Raw genomic sequence first — 19491 nt, forward strand, 5'->3', positions numbered from 1 at the left:
CTACAACATGCTCCTCCACTATGCCACACTATATTCAGCTGTTTAGCACTACACTGCAGAACAATGTACTCCTCTTAGTGTCACTGTACAACACTCACTCTACTCCACGCTACGCAACTCCCTCTACGCCGCTCACTCCCCGAGTTAATATACTGTATTCTATCAGACACTACTCCAGTACTGCAGTCTACTTTTTTACGGCTGCAATTAACATACAGTTGTTCTAGTGTTGCTTTATCGCTGTAAGATGCAATATCTTAGTAAGGTGGCTACAGCATATAATAATGTTTGCTTCTGCAGTCTATTTGTGGGAGAAAGCCATATTATTTTGGTGTAGTGGTATCGATGAGCAGTTATGTTCTAAGGCCACCTAGAGCTTATTGTATGGAAAGCAGTGCTATTCAAGTGCTGGGTGTAGTTCTGCCACTTATACATAGCTTTTATTATTGGGTCAACCCACATATCTTTCAGCTGGTCTTCTGTACTTCTTTGTTTTTTGGACTCTTGTTTTTTATTTATTCCAAACAAATGTTCTATTGCATTTGTGATATTATATCTTCTGGGAACCACAGCATGAGGGTCTGCAAAATGCACAACAAACTTGGCAGGAATAATCATGAAAGCTCAAACTTACACCACCTGTAGAAGTCCTTATATAACGTGTCTCATACCTGGGGATTACAATAATCCAATTAGTAGAACCAAAGGTAAGTATTTTTAAAGGCTTCATCTAAATCGTGCTTATAAAACCAAAAGCACCAACTGCAGTTATCTGGTCGCAGTAAACCGGGTCCAAGTCACAAGTTCAGGCCAGCAGCGATGGAGGGTGGGCTGGATACAGGACTTATTTCATTCCTCTGAAAATTTCCTTGTGGCCCTGGGCGTCAAGATGCAAATTCATTGCACTTAGATGCTCGGGCCAGCATCGAGGAGCTGTTGATGAGGAGCTACAAACGAGATATGAATTCAAGATGTGCCACATAGCAGCAGAGTCATTGACGATTGTTGAGGCAATGTGCTTCGAGGTCCTCCATTGTAGTCAAGGAGCAAGTAGTGCTTGCGGAAACTTGCGCTGTGATGTCGGCACAGGGGGCGAGATGGGTAATTCTGGCCCTGTGTTGGGCTGCATCTGCTTTGAAGAAGCCGCTGGTGCTTGCAAGGACATGACATGAGATGAGATGTGTCCGCATTGAGGACGAGCTGCATTGCACTGGACTGGAGATGATAGGGGGCTATGTCAGGCCATGTCGAGATGCATTGATGATGACGCTTCTTCTGTCCCTCTGGCTTTAAACAGGAGTCCAGCTAACTGATTATTGGAGATTTATTACAGTTCTGTGTTCTCACAGGCAGGTTTTGTGATGTTATGTTAGGAGTTTTATTTAGCGCATAGCTGCACAACGGCTTCCCAGCGCTGCGGAGCAGAAGATAGCAGGTGGATCATGGAATTATCCTAGGAACAGCCATGTCTTCAGATTTTTTCTGAAGCTTATCTCATCCGTGAGTAGTCTAAGTTCTTTAGGCTTGGAATTCCAGAGTTTGGCACTAAGTGCGAGAATGATCTTCCTCCCCATCTAGATCGCCTTATCCTAGTAGTTTTGATAAGATGATCTGAGGAGGTTCTTAGGGCTCTTTCCGGAATGGGGTGATGAGTGCCCTGAGAGGGGCCGGCCCTTTCCCATTCATAGCTTTATGTGCTATGCATAATGCTTTAAATTTGACCCTGGCCTGAATTGGTAGCCAGTGAAGTAGTCTCCGTGCACCTTTCCTTGATTCACACCTGGGTATGCTTCTAAGAAGCCTGTCTGCTGGATTTTGTACCACCTGCAATCTACTCACCACGTATTTGGGTGATCCCAGGAAAAGAGAGTTCCCGTAGTCCGGACGCGAGACAACCAGGGACTGTAGAACTGTTCTCCAGGTCTCCTCGGGAATGAGGCCTAGAATCTTACGAAGCATACGCAGTATTCCAAAGCAGGTGGCTGCCAGTTTCCTGGCTTGTGTTTCCATGGTGAGGTTATGATCTATCCACATTCCTAAATTCTTTATGTAGGTTGGATTCAGCAGGGCAGCTCAAAGCAGAAGCAGAGTCCTTGTGCAGCAACAGCCGGCCTTGGCAGCAAAGCAGTCCTTGGTGGTCAGCAAGCAGGTCAACCAGGCAGTCCTTTTTCATGGCAGAGTCCACAGGTCCAGCAGTGATCTGAAGAGTTGGTTCCGTAGGATCAATATTTATACTTGGTGTCTGCTTTGAAGTAGAAGATGTTTCTTGATGTTTCCACCCCGAAGGTGTTTGGAATATGCTTCCTCTCTGCCATTGCCCCAGCTTTTCCGGGGGCACAAAAGACTAGCATGAAACCCTTTGAGAGTGTGCTGAGGCAGAGTCCTTGTGATGTGCAAATATGGTAGGTGACAGCTCCACCCCCTATCAAGCCAGAGATGGCCCATCCTGCCAACAACTATAGTCCCCCTTTGCCTCGCTGTTTGGGAGCAATTTACAAAGATACAGGCGGCAGGCTCCCACTGGTTGGGGCAAGAAAATGCCAACTTTCTTAAAGTGAGAAAGCAAAATAGACACATGATGGACGGAATGCAGAGCAAATCAAACTGTCTCCCCCAGTCAATAGATCTGGGTTAAATCCATTGTTCTTTTGCTCACCATGCCACCCCAGTTTATACCCAGCCGTCCATCAATTGTGTGTCTTTTGCTTTCTCGCCCTAAGTGCACCAGGTATACCCAGACGTAGGTCTCGGGCTCACTGTGCCACTGGATTCAAGCTATCCTGGCTGATACCCAGAAACTGGTCCTAGGATGCTTGTTTCCAGTCCAGGGAGGGCATGGCATGGCAGTTCGGGCTGGAATGTCCCCATGAGGCACAGGGTCAAGACTGATCCCTCCCACCTGCCCCCTTCTGTGTTGCTTTTATTCCCTCCCACCCGCTCCCTTCCATGTTGCTTCCATTCCCTCCCACCCGCCCCTTCTGTGTTGCTTCTTTGACCCTCCCACCCGCCCCTTCCATGTTGCTTCCTTGACCCTCCCACCCGCCCCTTCCCATCCGCCCGTTCCATGTTGCTTCTTTGACCCTTCCACCCACCCCTTCCATGTTGCTTCTTTTACCCTCCCACCCGCCCCTTCCATGTTGCTTCTTTGACCCTCCCACCCGTCCCTTCCATGTTGCTTCTTTGGCCCTCCCACCCGCCCCTTCCATGTTCCTTCTTTGACCCTCCCACCCGCCCCTTCCATGTTGCTTCTTTGACCCTCCTAACTGCCCCTTCCACGTTGCTTCTTTGACCCTCCCACCCGCCCCTTCCATGTTGCTTCTTTCACTCCCACCCACCCCCTTCCATGTTGCTTCTTTCCCTCCCACCTGCCCGCTTCTATGTTGCCTCTTTCCCTCCCACCTGCCCCCTTCCATTGTGCTTCTTTCCCTCCCACCCACCCCCTTCCATGTCGCTTCTTTCCCGTCCACCCGCCCACTCCCATGTTGCTTCATTCCCGTCCACCCGCCCACTCCCATGTTGCTTCTTTCCCGCCCACCCACCCACTCCCATGTTGCTTCTTTCCCTCCCTCCCGCCTGGTTCCATGTTGCTTCTTTTACCTCCCAGCAGCCTCCTTCCATGTTGCTTATTTTCCCACCAGCCCCTTACACTGTACTCTGTCACTGCACTCTACCTGTGCATTTTACACTATGCTACTGCAGCACTTTACTGTGCCAGTGCACTGTATGCCATTGCACTCTGCTCTGCACCACTGCACTCTATGCCATGGCACTCATTGGACTTTACTCAATGCCACAGCACTATACGCTGCACTGTTGCTCTCTACGTCACTCTATTCTGCACAACTATACTATGCAGTGCTCTATTCTACACCACTGCACTCTATGCCACTGCACTCTACACGACTGCCCTCTACCCCATCTACTGTCACCACACTCTACTCAACTGGACTCCACTGCACTCAGTGCCACAGCACCCTATGCCACTCCACTCTGTTCTATGCCCCTCTCCGCTGCTCACGCTATGCCACTCCCCTGAATGCCACTTTATGCCACTTCACACAGTGCAGTGCCACTCTACCTCATTCCACACATTGCCACTCTACGACACTACTTTATGCCACTCTACTTTACGCCACTTTACACCACTTAACTCTATGCCACTTCACTCTAACCCATTTCACTTTATGCCGCTCTACTCTACGCCACTCTACTCCACACCACTCTACGCCATGCCACTCCACTCTGTTCCACTCCACGCCACTCTACTCTACCCCTCTCCACCCTACGCCACCTTACTGCTCTCTACCCCACTCCACTCTATGCCAGTGCACTCTACACCACTCTTCTGTATACCAGTCTACTCATCTCTATCCCACTGCCCACTTTGTCACTCCACTTTATGCCACTCCACTCTATTGTGCGCTACTGTATGCCACTCAACTATACCACTCTACTGTGCGCCACTGTATGCCACTTCACTCTACACTACTTGATGCTATGCCACTTCAATCTACTCCACAATTCTCCACTCTGCTACATTCCACTCTACTATACTCCACTCCCCTCTAGGCCACTCTACACTATTATAAGCCATGCCACTCCACGCACGCTCATGTACAACATAGCTTAAAGACATTGGCAAAGCCAGTAGCTCTTGCCTAGGTGAAACCTATTGGCTTTGCCAATGCTTGTTTCGTGCCCTTTGGTAGGTTTGGACATGCTGTCATTCACTTCTGGATTCTTCATGTTGAGAGCTTCTCTCGCTTCTGCTGGACTAGCAATAATTGGTTGGTTGGCGAAGATTAAGGGCCTGATTACGATCATGGCGGTCTTCCCACTATCCTGCTGCAGCGGCGGTCCAAGTACTCCGTCGAGTCAATGGTCTCTGCCGCCGTATCACTATGTCACCCCTGGCCCAGCGGAGGCGTTTCTGACAGCAGGGAGTACTTTTTCATATGTGTCGATGCAGGTGTGTACATTTTGACTAAACAAGTTTAACATGCACACATATGCATGACATGTGCAAAAATACCTTGTACCAGTACTTTTCCTTTACTGGAGTCTGGACCATATGTACCTAGTTCAGTCAATGGGAGAAGAGTTCGAAACAGACTTACCTGGATTTCGGTGCCAACAGGGTCATTTTCTTCAGGGTCAAGTTGCTGCTGTGGAGGGAGGCCATGGATGAAGCGATCCATGTCGGAGACTGAAGAGAAAAGAAGGATTTGGGTGAGTTTGCACTTTCCTTTGATTTCGTCAACTCGAAGCAAGTTGTCCCCCCCCCTTCCCACGGCCGGCTCGGCGAAAAGGGACTTCGGAATCCAGACGACAGGAACCTTGTCTGTATCGCCCTCTCACAGCTGCTTTTCCCCCTGCTGCCATCGAGGCGGTCGGCGAATGGCTGGTCGGACTTCGGCAGTCTTTACTTCAGCAACCTGCCAACATCGTAATACAGCGGGCGGACTGCCACCTAGGCAGGCTGGGAATCCAACGCCGTTTCGATGGCATGACCATTTCTGTCAAAATCGTAATCAGCCCCTTAGTGCACTGGGAAAACCCATCTGTGTGGAATTTTCTCTTGATGTAGATGGGCAATAACATCCACATACTTCCTGAACCTCGCTATTGTGAACGGTGAAATGTCTTGGCATACGGCTTTTATCACCTCTAAATTCAGTCTGGTTATTTTGCCTGGTTGCCAAATGCACCACTTCCTTTTTTTAAGAAGTGAATCCTTGTTAAGACGTCTGATGGTAATTTGTTTCACTGTTGATATGAAGAAAAGACTTAGATTTCTTTTATTATCTCTTAACCATCAGGAGCATCTAGAATGTATTGAAAGTGATCTTGGACATAGCTTTCCCATTCAGAAGTGCTTATTTCGTTCCCAATGCCTCTGATTTGAACATTATTTTAGCAGTAATGATTTTTGCTATCCTACTGTTTTTAGGTCTCGCCTGAGCCAGCGCTTTAGCGCTGCTCTGGCGAGAGCTATAGAAAACGGGGATTGGGAAGTGCAAACGAGTGCTTTTCAGGCCCCCAACTACAGTACATGTGCGCCGGGCGCGCGCACCATTTGGCAGCCTGCTGATCACTTTCGCGGCCGCTTTGATGTTCCCAGTCAGCCGCGGGGCCACTGAGAAAATCAAAATCGGCCGTGAAAGTGCTCACCATATGCCTGCCTTCCCTGTGTTGCTTTAGAACTCACCGCCCCCCCCTCCATGTTACCCGTGTGGCTCACTTTTCATGGCCGCGCGGCGTTAATTTCACGGCCGCACGGCCAATGCTTGTTTCAATGTGTCATCATCAATACAGCGGCTCACCGAGCGCTGCCTTTTGGAGTCTCCGTGTGCATTTCTGGATGATTTGGAATTTTCGTTTTCTCCCTAATAGGATGAGCTCCCATTACTCACATTCACCACATGAATATTTTTATTTTCTTTCAGTGTGTTTCCTGCCCCCGGTAGTATTTCCTTTCCTCCTACTGATTTTATCGATTTTCAGGTTACTGAGGTAACGGACGCTATTCGCCCGTCCTCAGCTTCCATCCCTTGCCATTTCTGATGACTGACGTCACCTGGCCGTCACTGACATCGAGTCTATTTCATGCAGCCTTCTAGCTGTTGCACAGACTCGTGTCAGACCACATTATTATTTGCATTGCATCCCGTCGAGGGATGCAGGTTTTGCTCTGGGAAGCTATAGATTGTCCCCTTGTCTATTGTATGTTTTCTTGGTTCTAGCACGGCTGCTCTTTTCTGTCGCTCCATGTTCTGCCTGATTTTTGTGCACACAATCATTTTCGCTCTGTATTCAACCGTAGTGTCTCTTGGCATAGCGCAGCTGCTAACTTTCTGTCGCGCTATGTTTTGCCCATTTACAAACACACGATCAGTATCGCACTGCATCCAGCCATAGTGTCACAGCTCATCCTGAGATTCTTTTATTCTTCAGCAGTCCATTTTTGATGCGTAATAATTCTCAAATACGGGGGGGGAGGACTCGCATCTCTTTTTACCATAGTTGTTCCTCTTAGCACTTTGATGCGACCTGCCTGGCGTTTTCCTCGTCTCTTCAATGCATCATGTGATTTTAGCAGTCAGGCCACGTCTATTATTTTCTCACATTATTTCCGGGTGTCAATTCACTCACCTGAATAGAGGGCCCTCTGAATTAGCCTGTTCAAGCATACACAACCCACCGCTCATTAATCTGCAGACTGCACTGCATGCCTGTGGTGTTCACCATCTCTGAGCGCTTACTTTTTCTTTCTGTATGTCTTTCCCTTTCACAGACGATTAGCCTGAACCATTTACTATGACCATTTTGGCAAGTTGAGACCTTCGTTTATTAGAATATGGTATACCTGACCTGATACTATATGTTGGGTAACTTCATTTCACTGTAACTTATTCCTTGTTAGCTTTTTGATGTGGTGTATGTATTCATCATGAGATTTTAATTTGTGATTTTGCTGCTGCATATTATATATGGGAAGACCTTTCCTCTAGGATACATCTCCACTTTCGACTCCAATGTACCTTTCCATACTAGAGTACACAGGTTTTAACGCAATGTCTTTTCGGACCGCTGGCCTATAATATGGAGCAATTGTACGACCAATTCGCATGTCCAACGATAGTTGTTTCTCTTTATGCTTGTGCAACGTTTATGTGGTGTTCATACCCATAATGGCATACTGTATACAGAAACTTGCTGTGGACATCATACATCTGTTTAGAGGGACTTTGACCAGAGGGTCCCAACTTGTATATATAAAGGTTGATTTAGTTTTGTGTTTGCTTTCAGGGTTGACTCATGATTGTATGTATACTTTTATCACCTATGAGGACTAATTTAGTTTTTACTATATCTTTTCCCCCTATACCTTCTTCATCCCTCTTTTCCATTTGTCCTGGACTTTGGGTGCACTTACCTCCGCACTGCACTTTGTTGGTATATATGACATCCTGACTACCCTACACTCCTTTATATCCCATACTCTATCTGCACTATGCTCATTTACCCTTGTGTACTTGGTCCCTGCACATTCCTACCTTTTCTCACGGGCCTCCACCCACCCTCCCAAAGTTCTCTCATACCTTCTTGACCTATTTCACTTTCGATACCAGCCTTGAACAAGCATTGGCATAGCCGATAGGTCTCGCTTTTGGGACCTTATAAGTATTTAGTTATGCAACTTTTGCATGGCTAAACACTTATAACGTCCCAAAGGCGAGACCTATTGGCTATGCCAATGCTTGTTCTAGTATCGCTTGTTGGCGGTGTTCGGTGGCATCAACTTGTCATGATAGTTTGTAATGTTCATGCACTTGTTGCGTCTGGCTTGTTTCCAGATGATCTATCCTTATTTCATCTTTTTCTAATAAATTATCTTGCACTGTCAATGCTTTTTCAAAATGTGATCGCAGGGTGGAAACCTCTTGTTTGAATGTTTGCAACTCAAGTTTTTATATTGCCTTTGTTGGAAGATAGTTGCCAGTCCATTAAAACTACATAAGGCTCACTTGCTGTCTTTGCATCCTGATTATCAACTTGATCAGTTACCTCTTGATTGTTTATTAAAGTAGATTTCTGAGTTTTATAAGATGTGGAGGCCATGTACTCTGGTAGGCAGCATCAGGTGTGCAGCACACTGCAGTTTCTTCGACTCTTCTTCACTTTATTGGCGAGCATGAGCCAAGCCTGCTTTGAGTGTTAGAATACAGGAACTACTGCAGTCTTCGTAGGTGCTAGCTGCAGGATTATTTTAGAAAGGAGCCTTACAACTGCAGCCTTCAGACCCGCCTCACTGTCCCTGACGCCTCAATATATTCAGATGACTTTAGTAGGGGGGGTGGCATCAGCCCTCGCCACGTTCCCCATCCCACCTACTTCCTCACACTCACGACCCAAGCAGCTGCTGCCCAGGAAAGGACGTTCCCGTGTTATGCGGATCTGAGTCCATCGCGGAGTGAAGCCCGCTCCCCTGGAAATCTATGTGCAGGGCCACTAGAATTATGCGGCAGGAGGGGGCCAAATTATGCGGCAGTGTTGAGTGAATTATGCGGCAAGAAAAGGCAAATGATGTGGCATAACGTAGCACACTTTGTAATAGTATTCCTTCATTATTTTGTCATTTTTAGGTCTCGCCTAGCAATTGCGTTTACGCAATCGCTATGCGAGACTCTAGTAAGAGGGGCATTTCAAAGTGCTCCCAAAAGTGGATTGCATGGCGAGCACGCACACAATCACGTGCATCGTGCCGCCATGCAATCCGTTTGGGGAAGCGCTTCAGCCCACTGGCACGTGCACCTGTAGCCACAGCCTCGGCATCATACTTCAAAGGGTCCACTCCCCCGCCTGGAATGCGCTCCCCCGCCCCCGCCACAGCATGCCGAGAGATTGTTTTGTCATGCGCCTCTCACAACTGTCCCTCCCCCACCACAGGGCTAGTCTCACGGACGCATTGCCATCCATCGATTTCACTTTCATGCCCGTGTTCTCTTTGCTTTTCAGCACACAGCCCGCCCTCCCCCCTCCGTGTTTTCTTGCAGCTTTGCCCAGATCTGAGTCTCAAACAACCAAAATAAAAAGTTTGCCCTGCATGCTTTCTGTGCTTACAAAGTTAACATATGCCGCGCTCATTCCCTTTTCATCCTTCTAAGGTCGATAACATTAGCTCCATTAATTCTGCGTCTAAGGATTTAAATAACCATATGTTTTCTTGCAACTTTAGGCACTTCACACACACAGCCCCACTGCTCACACACACAGGCATCAAGGCAGCAAGAGAATGCTCTGAGCCCCACCAGTGTTTGCCACACACATATGCCTCTCGAATCTCGTGTTTTCTTCCAGCTTTGGCCCGTGTTCTCTTTGCCTTTCAGCACTCAGCTTCCCCGTAACCACCATTTAACTAACATCCTGCCACACTCATTCCATTTTCATCCTCGCTTTCACTTTCATGCCTGTTTTCTCTTTGCCTTTCAGCACACAGCTTCTCCGTAGCCACCATTTAACGACCATCCTGCGGTAAACACCATTTAACTACCATCCTTTTAGTTAATATAAAAGAATTGCCTCTAAAGGTTTAAGGAACCATAGAAATACAAGGCAAGGCAACATACACTCTGAATGCCACTCAGAGCCACATAATTACATGCCACATAACTACAATGCACTCAATACAACAGACACTCCAAAAACCAATCAGTGCCACATAGTTACACACCACATAATTACACAGCGCTCAATGCCACATACACTTCAAATACCACTCAGCGCCACATAATTACACACCACATAATTACACTACACTCAATGCCACATGCACTCCAAATAACACTCAGTGCCGATTAATTGCAATGCAAACAATGCAAGATACAGTCAAAATAACACTCAATTCCACATAATTACACGCCACTAAAATCAACATACACTCCACACAAAACCACTCAGTGCCACATAATTATATTCTACATAATTACACTCTATCGCCCTATCTATCTATCTATCTATCTATCTATCTATCTATCTATCTATCTATCTATCTTATCTATCTATCTTATCTATCTTATCTATCTTATCTATCTTATCTATCTTATCTATCTTATCTATCTTATCTATCTTATCCATCTATCTCATCTATCGGACTATTGCACTCTATCTATCTATCTATTGCACCACCACAGCATCACTCAAGGGCACCACTACATCACTATGCGCTACCACAGCATCAATTAACGCAACAGCATCACTCGACACCACCACAACATCACTCACCGCCACCACCGTATCAATCTGTACAACCATTCAACAACAACTGGCTCTAATATGTTCTCTCAATATTTAGGCTTTATTACAAATGGCACAAAAAAAATGATATTTAACTTCTGTTCTTGGATTTTAGGCGCAATTAAATACACTAAACATAATCTTCACAAGAGTTATTAACAAAAGTTTAAACGATTGGCATTATAATTTACATTAACTTTTATTTAAGTATTAATTATTTGCAAAAATTAAAAGCCATTGTTATTTGTAATATCAATACATCTAAGTCACGTAAATACAACACATATTGCATTACAAATGCTATAGGTGTCACATTTGCAACAGTTAAAACTATTGACATTGTACATGAGAAAGCTAGTAATTTCAATATTTTCAATACCAACACATAAATAAAAAATTAGTCAATTTACAATACAAAAAGCTCAAACTTTCCTAATGCGAGACCTATTGCATTGCAAATGCTTGTTAAACTTGGTAACACTGTATGGACTTTGGTTGCAGCCAATTAGTACCATTTTAAGACTCCAAGATAGAAAAGTGACCAGTCCAGATTCGCAGAGGGCCTTCTTTGCGCAGCAACTGGCCGCTACATTTTAGTAACTTTTGGACCGTTTAAGCTAGAATTAATTTTTTTTTGTTAAAATCTGTGGATTATGTGGCAAATCTATAATTATGCGAAAATCGCTGCATCTGCACAATCGCATAATTCCAGTGGCCCTGACTATGTGTCTCCACCCACCTCTTTGACCATGAGGGCAAAAACTACACAAATGACTAAAATTAAAATGCAGTCATGATAGTTGTGGTGGTGACAGTGTGCTACAGTGCACACGTATCAACGTTTGGAATCACTTGTTCATGCTCCAAAGTACGTCTATGTCTGTCCCTCAATCCATGGTGAATATGCTACAAAATTGAAGTGACTTATAAACACGATGACCCAATATGTGGACCTGGCAAAAACAAAAACTGGTGTGCGTTCCTCATCCCAAATTGGAGAAGTGCAAGAAATAACCACTATAGAAACCACAGTTTTTATTTGTTGCAAAAACTGTTCAAGTTCAGAGCATTAAAAGAGGTATAGACATAAAGCGGCACTTGTTTTACTAAGTAACCTTGGCCATTTTCTTTTGCAGATTGGAAATGTGGTCCTAATTGTCTTCGTCAGTTACTTCGGAAGCAGAGTCCATAGGCCTCGCGTGATTGGTTGTGGCGCTTTGCTAGTCTGTATTGCTGGATTTATCATGTCTCTTCCTCACTTTATGGTGGGACCATATGAATATGACCAGTCTATTGCCAGTAAGTAATCACTCTGCACAACTATCCTTCGAAATGCATGTTTTTTTAAAATTATTGTAGAAACAGGATTCCAGACACCTACGACCCTATACATAAATCCATTGTGCAGCTGATATAAATGTACGAGTGCCATGGCTTGTGTTGCATGCTTACATTAACGTTAATTATTCACTAAACAAATAATAACTAGTAATGAGTTTTACTTGAAAGTAATTTTGCACCTGTAAATCTACTCACTGAGACATGGATAGGGCAACGCAGGTCCTGGTGATATGTTTGAATATATATATATTTTTTTTATTTACTTAGCAGATTTCTATAGTGCAGGTATAGAAGTGCTTTACAAGCTAACAATAACAGTGACACAAGGATTTGCACAGAACTGTTAAATGATGCCATAGAAGAAAAGAGGCACTTACATGCGAGGTACTGAGTCAAACACTAAGTAGAAGCCACGAATTCTGGGACTGGTATTGAAGTGGTACAGGAGGATGGGGAAAGGTGGGAGAGTGGGAGGAGACTGGGAGAGGTAGGACGGTGAGGTTGAAGGCAGGAGAGAGGGTAGGGAATGAGGATGGGTAGGGTTAAACAAATGTAATTGACATTGAAGGTTATTGAATACCTATTTAGTTGTGAATTTGAATACCCTCAAAATTTTGAAAGGGGCTATTTTTACCCTTGATGCAGTCAGAGATTTACTGCAATCCCTATTCAACCTTTCCCTTATCCCTGTCTCGGTGGGTGCATGGAGGATGTTGTTCTCCACGGGTAAAATGTTTCCCACAGAGAAAGAGAAACAAAGGGTCGACTATGCAAGTGCAGTTTTGTGAAAACAATGTACACTATGTAAATGCACATTAGTATGTTAGCATGAGTAAATGCTTACGTAGGGGGCTACTACTGGGGAGCTGTTACTGTTGCTACTTTTGCGAAAAGATTACATTTTTACTGGAGGCATCAAAATAACTCTCTGTAATGTAACTAGTATGCTAATACTTTCCAAAGTCAGGCATGTTTCCCTCAGAAACAAAGTTTATGCGTACGTTGCTCTGCATGATAAACATTTCAAGTTGATGTACTTGGCTAAACATCAATTTAGCTGAAGATTAGATGTTTCAGAGAGTGCAGGTTTAGTGGCTGTAGAGTTGGACTGTATTATTAGCTCATTCCTCCCTCATCAGGCCCTCTCACAGAGAATCTTCATAAGACAAGCATTGGCAGCGAATGACACAATCCCAGACAAATGGATGAAATGTGGCTGGAAACCCCTCAAAGTAACTGTATCAATCACATCATTTTAGTACAATCAAAAGAAGTTGGCGGACACAGACTTAAAAATCAGTGTGCTGTTCACTGCGAGCCTCTTGCCTTTAAGAAAATTATGAAAGAAAGAAGGAAGGAAAGAAAGGAGGCAAGACAGAAGAAAGAAATTAGGAAAGAAAGAAGCAATGAAAGAAGTATAGAAGGATGGAAGGACAGAAAGCAAGAATGAAGGAATGAAAGCAGGAAAGAAGGGGTCAAAGCAGGAAAGAAAAAGAGGGAGACAGAAACAACAAAACCACAAAATAAGAAAAGAAAGAAGGGAAGACAGGATGGAAGAAGGAAAGAAAGAATGAAATCAAGAAAGGAGTGAAAGAATGAAGGAATGAATAAAAGCAAGAAAGAAAGCAAAAAGGAAAGAAAGCAAGTAGAATGAAATCGAGAAAGGAAGGAGGCATGGGAGAAAGACAAAAAAGGAGGATAAGAAGGAACGAAAGAAAAAAGCAAGAAAGGAGGGAAAAGGAGAATTAAAGATAAAAGAAAGCAAGAAAGATGTAATGAAAGCAGCATGGAAATTAAGAAAGAAGGAAAGAGTAAATAATAGAATCAAAGAATAAAAGGAGAGAAGGAATGGAAACAATTATCAAAAAAGGAAGGCAGGAGAGAAGGAATGACAAAAGAAGTGAAAAAAATGAAATGAAAGAATAAAGGGAAATTGAAAGAAAGAAGGAAAGAAATGAAAGAAAGAAGGAAACAAAGAAACAAAGGAAAGAAAATAGAAATGCAAAAAAGGAAATTAAAAAAGGGTTACAAGTGCTGCAAATGAAACATGATAAAGGCTGGTTTTCGTCCTCGGAAAAGTTTATTGAGCCCACCATAAATGTGTTCTGAAGAATTGTCTGTTTATGAATTCACATATATAATATTGAAGCTTTTGACAACGTAATTCAGAACAGTTTCAAATGAGTGCAAAGTGGTATGCTGTGAAATACCAGCAATCATTTAAAGGACATTCAAAAAAGAATTTACAACAGCATTAGTAATAGATACAAATTGAGAACGTGTGAAATATGGCCATTGCTAACATCTGGTATAAAGCGTCCTGCTGTCACATCACTCTAAGCACATTGTGAACATCAAATTAATAAATAAAAAATAAAATCATTAGCACAGAAGGGAACTAGCTTGTGTGTGGATATGCTCCTTGTGAAACAGCCAAACCGCCGTTACGCAAAGTGCATTTATCCAGTGGCTGAAGTGGACTGACCCCCGGTCCCATGCTGTAGTGGGCGGAAGCAAAATGTGAATGACGCACCAACAGACCAATGGATGAAGGCAGCTCGCAGAAAGCACCTTTTAACAAGTATATTGTGAATATATATTTTTAAGAAATCAACAGGTCTTGCCTAACGCCAGACCAAAAAATACTAGGAAGCAAAGTCAAGGCTGATGCAACCTAGAACATGGGATTTAAAACCTGCCACAAACATATTTTCTAACTGAAAATTGGAGATTCACATCCAAGCTAAAAGGAAAGTCCATTACTCAACTGATGACCTGCTGTCTTGGTGCCAGTAAAGAGTAAGCATGCTGGGGAGGCTGCATAAGCACTGGTTCATGTGAGGGGAACTTTATTAAAGTAATACTCATTGGCAGCAATGGGGTAAAAGCTTCGCAATCAATCAAACATTACCACTGCACCAAATGCACAGTCCGCGTGCTGATACCTTGGTTAAGATTTCTATTTTATGGAATGTCCCCGAATCCTGCAAATCCAAAGTGCTGCACTCTCCCTGCCCATTGGACAAACTAACATGAGCAGGGGTTCTAGTATTTCCCTGACAGTAGTTAGCACTCCTGGGCTATAATATGAAGAATGGTTTGTATCCTTTCATTGTGCAACAAATGAGAACATACCAACTCTATAACAGTCTCAGAAAGTCCCTCTTTTAGTGTGATAACCACCATTTTCTGATATTGGGTATTATTGGTCTTTGAACTCTGCACACTGTATGATTGCTGACCAGCCCTCAGGGCATGTGCAATGGCTCAATACAAATGGTAAGATTGGCTAATTGTATGGATGTAGGAAATGCATGGCAAGGAAGTTAAATATCACCTGTCGACAAAAGCCCTTATTTTGTCATCCACATAGGTAATTAAGAAAATATGGCCTATATGTGTAGCCTCACTGTTGCAGTATTTACATCTGCAGACAGACCTTTCAAAGTTAACCATTTATGGAAGGAGGGAACCCTATTTTGAACATCGAGTCAGCTTTATGTAGGCCTTGTAGACCTCATGGTAGGATGCCTAATATATAAAAGTGGAACATGTAAGATTTTTAGGATGGCAAATTCCTACAGTGACTATCATCCACAAGCTATTTTCACATTACAGGAATGTTGCTGTACAAGTGGAGAGCAAATAAATTGCTCCACAATTGTCCAATCACTCTGTATTTATCAATGATTTGGTCCCCAAGACAAATCAACCAAGAACCACCCTCCGAATACTTGTTCTTACTTATGTCTTAATAAATAGTTGTTCTACAGTGATGCGCAGTACAGTCATTAACTCTTTTCGCATGTGCGGCTTACTACGTAGGATCACCTGCTCAAATTGGTATAGGACTAGCATTTGAAACACTTTTGTACCACAAATGGCAGTCCAGCTTTAACTGATTACCAGATGAAAGGATATGAGAGCTCAGTTCCATCTACTAACAATACATTTAGCCGACTCTATGGAAAAATCAACCTCTAGACTAGATTGGCAAAAAAAAATTGAAGTATAAATGGTACAGGTTATGTCATAAGGTTTAAACACTATCGATCTCTTGCCACAAGCTCTTTCTAATGTCACAAGGAGTTGTCTAATCTTTTATCTAAGTTAATTACCATGATGTTCATTGCGCTCAACCACCACAACGGGGTGAGAAGTGTCTTGACGTCTCTGCTGCCCTGCCTGCTGAGATGATATAACATATGATGATACACACTTTAGATCCAAACATGTGAAATGAATGACACAAAGAGGCACCCAACAGTGTGCTGCTACAAAGAAACCCAGTTATTGTTGCCCTATTTAATGGTGATGAATTTACCAATCTTGGAAGGAAGGTAGCCATAGTGTAAACTGCTGTACTTTGAACTCTTGACCTTGAGACCACTGTTTGTGTTGTTGCGCTGAGCCATCTTGCTGGTTTAGTCATTAGAGCATGGAGGGATTGTGCCTGTTACTTGAGTAACTAGCCATTAGATTGATACCTAAGTTGAGTATGTTCATTAGTTTTGATGATCAACCCTCTGGTACAACATTCTATCTGAGATACCAGAGCTGTTCAGAATCATTTTAAAAGAAGCACAAATCTGCATTGTTGAATGAAGTGTGAGTGATTGGTGGACCAGATGACAATCCGCCGTGAGTCGCCTACATTTATTGACGAAGAGCAGAAGCACCAATCAGCATGAGAGTTGGGCTGCAAAGAGAAAATGAAAGTTAACTAGCGCTGATGACCGCATCAGAAGAGTGGACGCTACACTGAGAAATAAGGCTACTCAATGATTTACATGGATATGTCCCATGAGTAACAGAATGTGACAAGTATGATGGGTGACCATACTTTTCAGGTGTGAAATAGTGTGTCATGAATCCAAGGGAGGTGGAAGGATACACCCAAACAGGCAATAGAAAGACAGTGAGACTTAAAGATTACTTGTGCTGATCCAAGATGTCTTTGACAATACCTGAGGAAATGACTGAAGGATCCTTACCCACCGAAATTGATGACTTAAGGAGGCTGATCCAAAGCCCATATTATTATATATTATATATGTTTAAAAAAGGTCTTGGCTTACTCCAGACCTAAAATGAATAATTGTGTATAAGGAGCTATGTTACCAAGAAGTATATAATAGTATTTTATTTACTGCTTCATACCACTTAGCTGTAACTGGTGCTACTGGTACGAAACGTAATGTGTGTCAATGTATCTAACTTGAAAGGAAGACAAGCAGAGTTGCCTTCTCTTGAATTTTAACTCCATGACCCGGGTATGAACCCTGAGGTCAGCAGCAAGTGCTTAATTCATTGAGCTATCTTTCTGACTGTCAAATCGGTCAGAAGGTCCTCTGGCAAAATTCATTTTACAAATTGTAGGGACCCATCATTTACAGTTAAAAACTGAGACAGTAGAGTTTGCTAATCACAAAACTTCACAAGTGCCTTAATCTTGACATGAGCTGACAATCTAAATATGTTGTACCAAAATATTGTCCCTAAATTGTCGTTCCATGTTACGATTGGTAAGGCTCCGATGTATAAAATCAGAGCCTCTCCAACCACAAAATGTTTTTTATTTACCATCCCAAGTAGCTATTCATTATTGTGTTACCAAATATTCCTGAATCGCTAATTGGTTTTGGGAATGAACACTGAATCAGGATTTGGAAGGAGCAAGTTATAGGCGTCCCTTCAAATTACCAATTCTTTTAGGGATGTATTAATGATTTGCAGTCGCAAAACATTAATATTTTACCACCTCCTCAAAGTAGGTGGTAATGGGACCCCTTCCCATTTAGTGAACTTCTCAAAAACGTTTTGTAAGAGCAGGCAGTGGTCCATACTGCTGGCTCATAAAAAAGGTTTGTGTTTTTTTTAAATGCATCCTGTTTTAATTTATGTAAAACAAAATGCTTTATTTAAAAGGAATCAGACATAGTGGTCTGCTGACCCCAGAAGGCTACCATGCCTGTCATTACAGTCAATCGTAGTGGGTCTCAATGTGCGACCTACCTCATGCATATTAATGATGTAGGTGGAATTGTGACACTATCAATCGGTATTTTGAGTGCCAGCCTATTAGTACTTAGGTTGGTTTCTCAAAATGCCAATGGATTGGTTAGAAATCCTTGTGCAAGTGGTGACCCATCTAACATATCTGTACATTCCATTTAAGGAATTGCAAATCGTAAATTATGTGTGACAATTTACAATTCCTTAAATAGAATTTGTACATGAGACCCCTTGACTCTAAAATACCGTCCTGCAACAATATAGATGCCAAGATATTGACTTGCACAATATCAAGGTAAGTAGATGTGGCTCTAGAATAGTAAATCTGAACTCCCGCATATTCTTATCTTGACGATATTTAGGGCCTAAATATTGGGCCTCGGCCCTCGTCCTCACTACCTTAAATAGTTACTTATGAATAAAAGCATGCTGAAGTGGAATTGGTTTTCCTTGGGCTATGTCCATGTTACAGAGTGTATCTCTTCTGAATACTTTTACTTCAATAATGATCTATGGTGAATAGCTGAGAGAACATTGTAATTGGGACGATATAAATAGAAACCACATGCTCTGTTTCACAACAAGCATTAATTTCCTCCTAAAATCTAACATACCACACATCCATTTGTGAGTGGTGATAGTTCCCTGACCAGTTGTTATCCAATTTTACAGGTGTGTACAGCAACTTGACTGACATTTGTCAGCTGGATGGGACCAGCCGGGCGCTGAATAATTCCAAGTGCGCCAGTCACTCCACAAGGGGGACTACGCATGTCCTGTCCTTCCTCTTCATTGGCCAGTTTCTTCTGGGAGTCGGTGGAGTCCCCATTCAGCCGTTTGGTATTTCGTACATTGATGACTTTGCCAGCAAAAGGAACTCGCCGCTTTACTTGGGTAAGACGTCCATATTCGAGCTGCCCTAACTGTACCCTTGACTGCCATGCCTCTGCTTTTCTCCCTTTGTTCACAACATTAATAGTCTCCTTGTGTAGTGGCAATCCCCTCATGGCTGCTCCATACTCTATGGAAATTTGCTTTTGACTTTCAATGTCTTCTCCAATGACTCTTTACTATAAAACATTTAGGTCTGGCTTCACAAAATCTTGTTCTGGATTGTAGAAGTGCACGGTCGAGCGTGTGCTCACTGCTGAAAAGTATCCAAATCCCCGGATGCAGGAAGAGGCTGTGCAGAACCAGACCTTTAAAAGAGCATGCAAGAGCCCGGCGCGGGACTGTCTGCTGCAGCGTTATTGGGACTCTTTTTCCACCTGGTGCTAAGGAACGATTTGCTAGGGCCAGCGGCCTCTATTGCTTAGTTTGGGAGACCAAATTTGCCTT

The 19491-nt window shown here is 43.4% G+C and overlaps 1 protein-coding gene across 3 annotated transcripts in view; it reads left to right on the top strand.

Moving 5' to 3' along the window:
• The window catches only part of LOC146806066 (solute carrier organic anion transporter family member 2B1-like), a 456740-nt gene that overhangs the window by 191798 nt on the left and 245451 nt on the right, over positions 1-19491 (top strand). For all 3 annotated transcript variants that reach the window (XM_085623369.1, XM_085623367.1, XM_085623368.1), the window contains 2 exons: positions 11934-12096; positions 18826-19047. In XM_085623369.1, coding sequence (XP_085479495.1) covers positions 11934-12096; positions 18826-19047 — 385 coding nt within the window. The remainder of the gene's footprint in view (positions 1-11933; positions 12097-18825; positions 19048-19491) is intronic.

This window comes from Triturus cristatus, chromosome 8 (assembly GCF_964204655.1).
Source record: "Triturus cristatus chromosome 8, aTriCri1.1, whole genome shotgun sequence".
Lineage (NCBI taxonomy): Eukaryota > Metazoa > Chordata > Amphibia > Caudata > Salamandridae > Triturus > Triturus cristatus.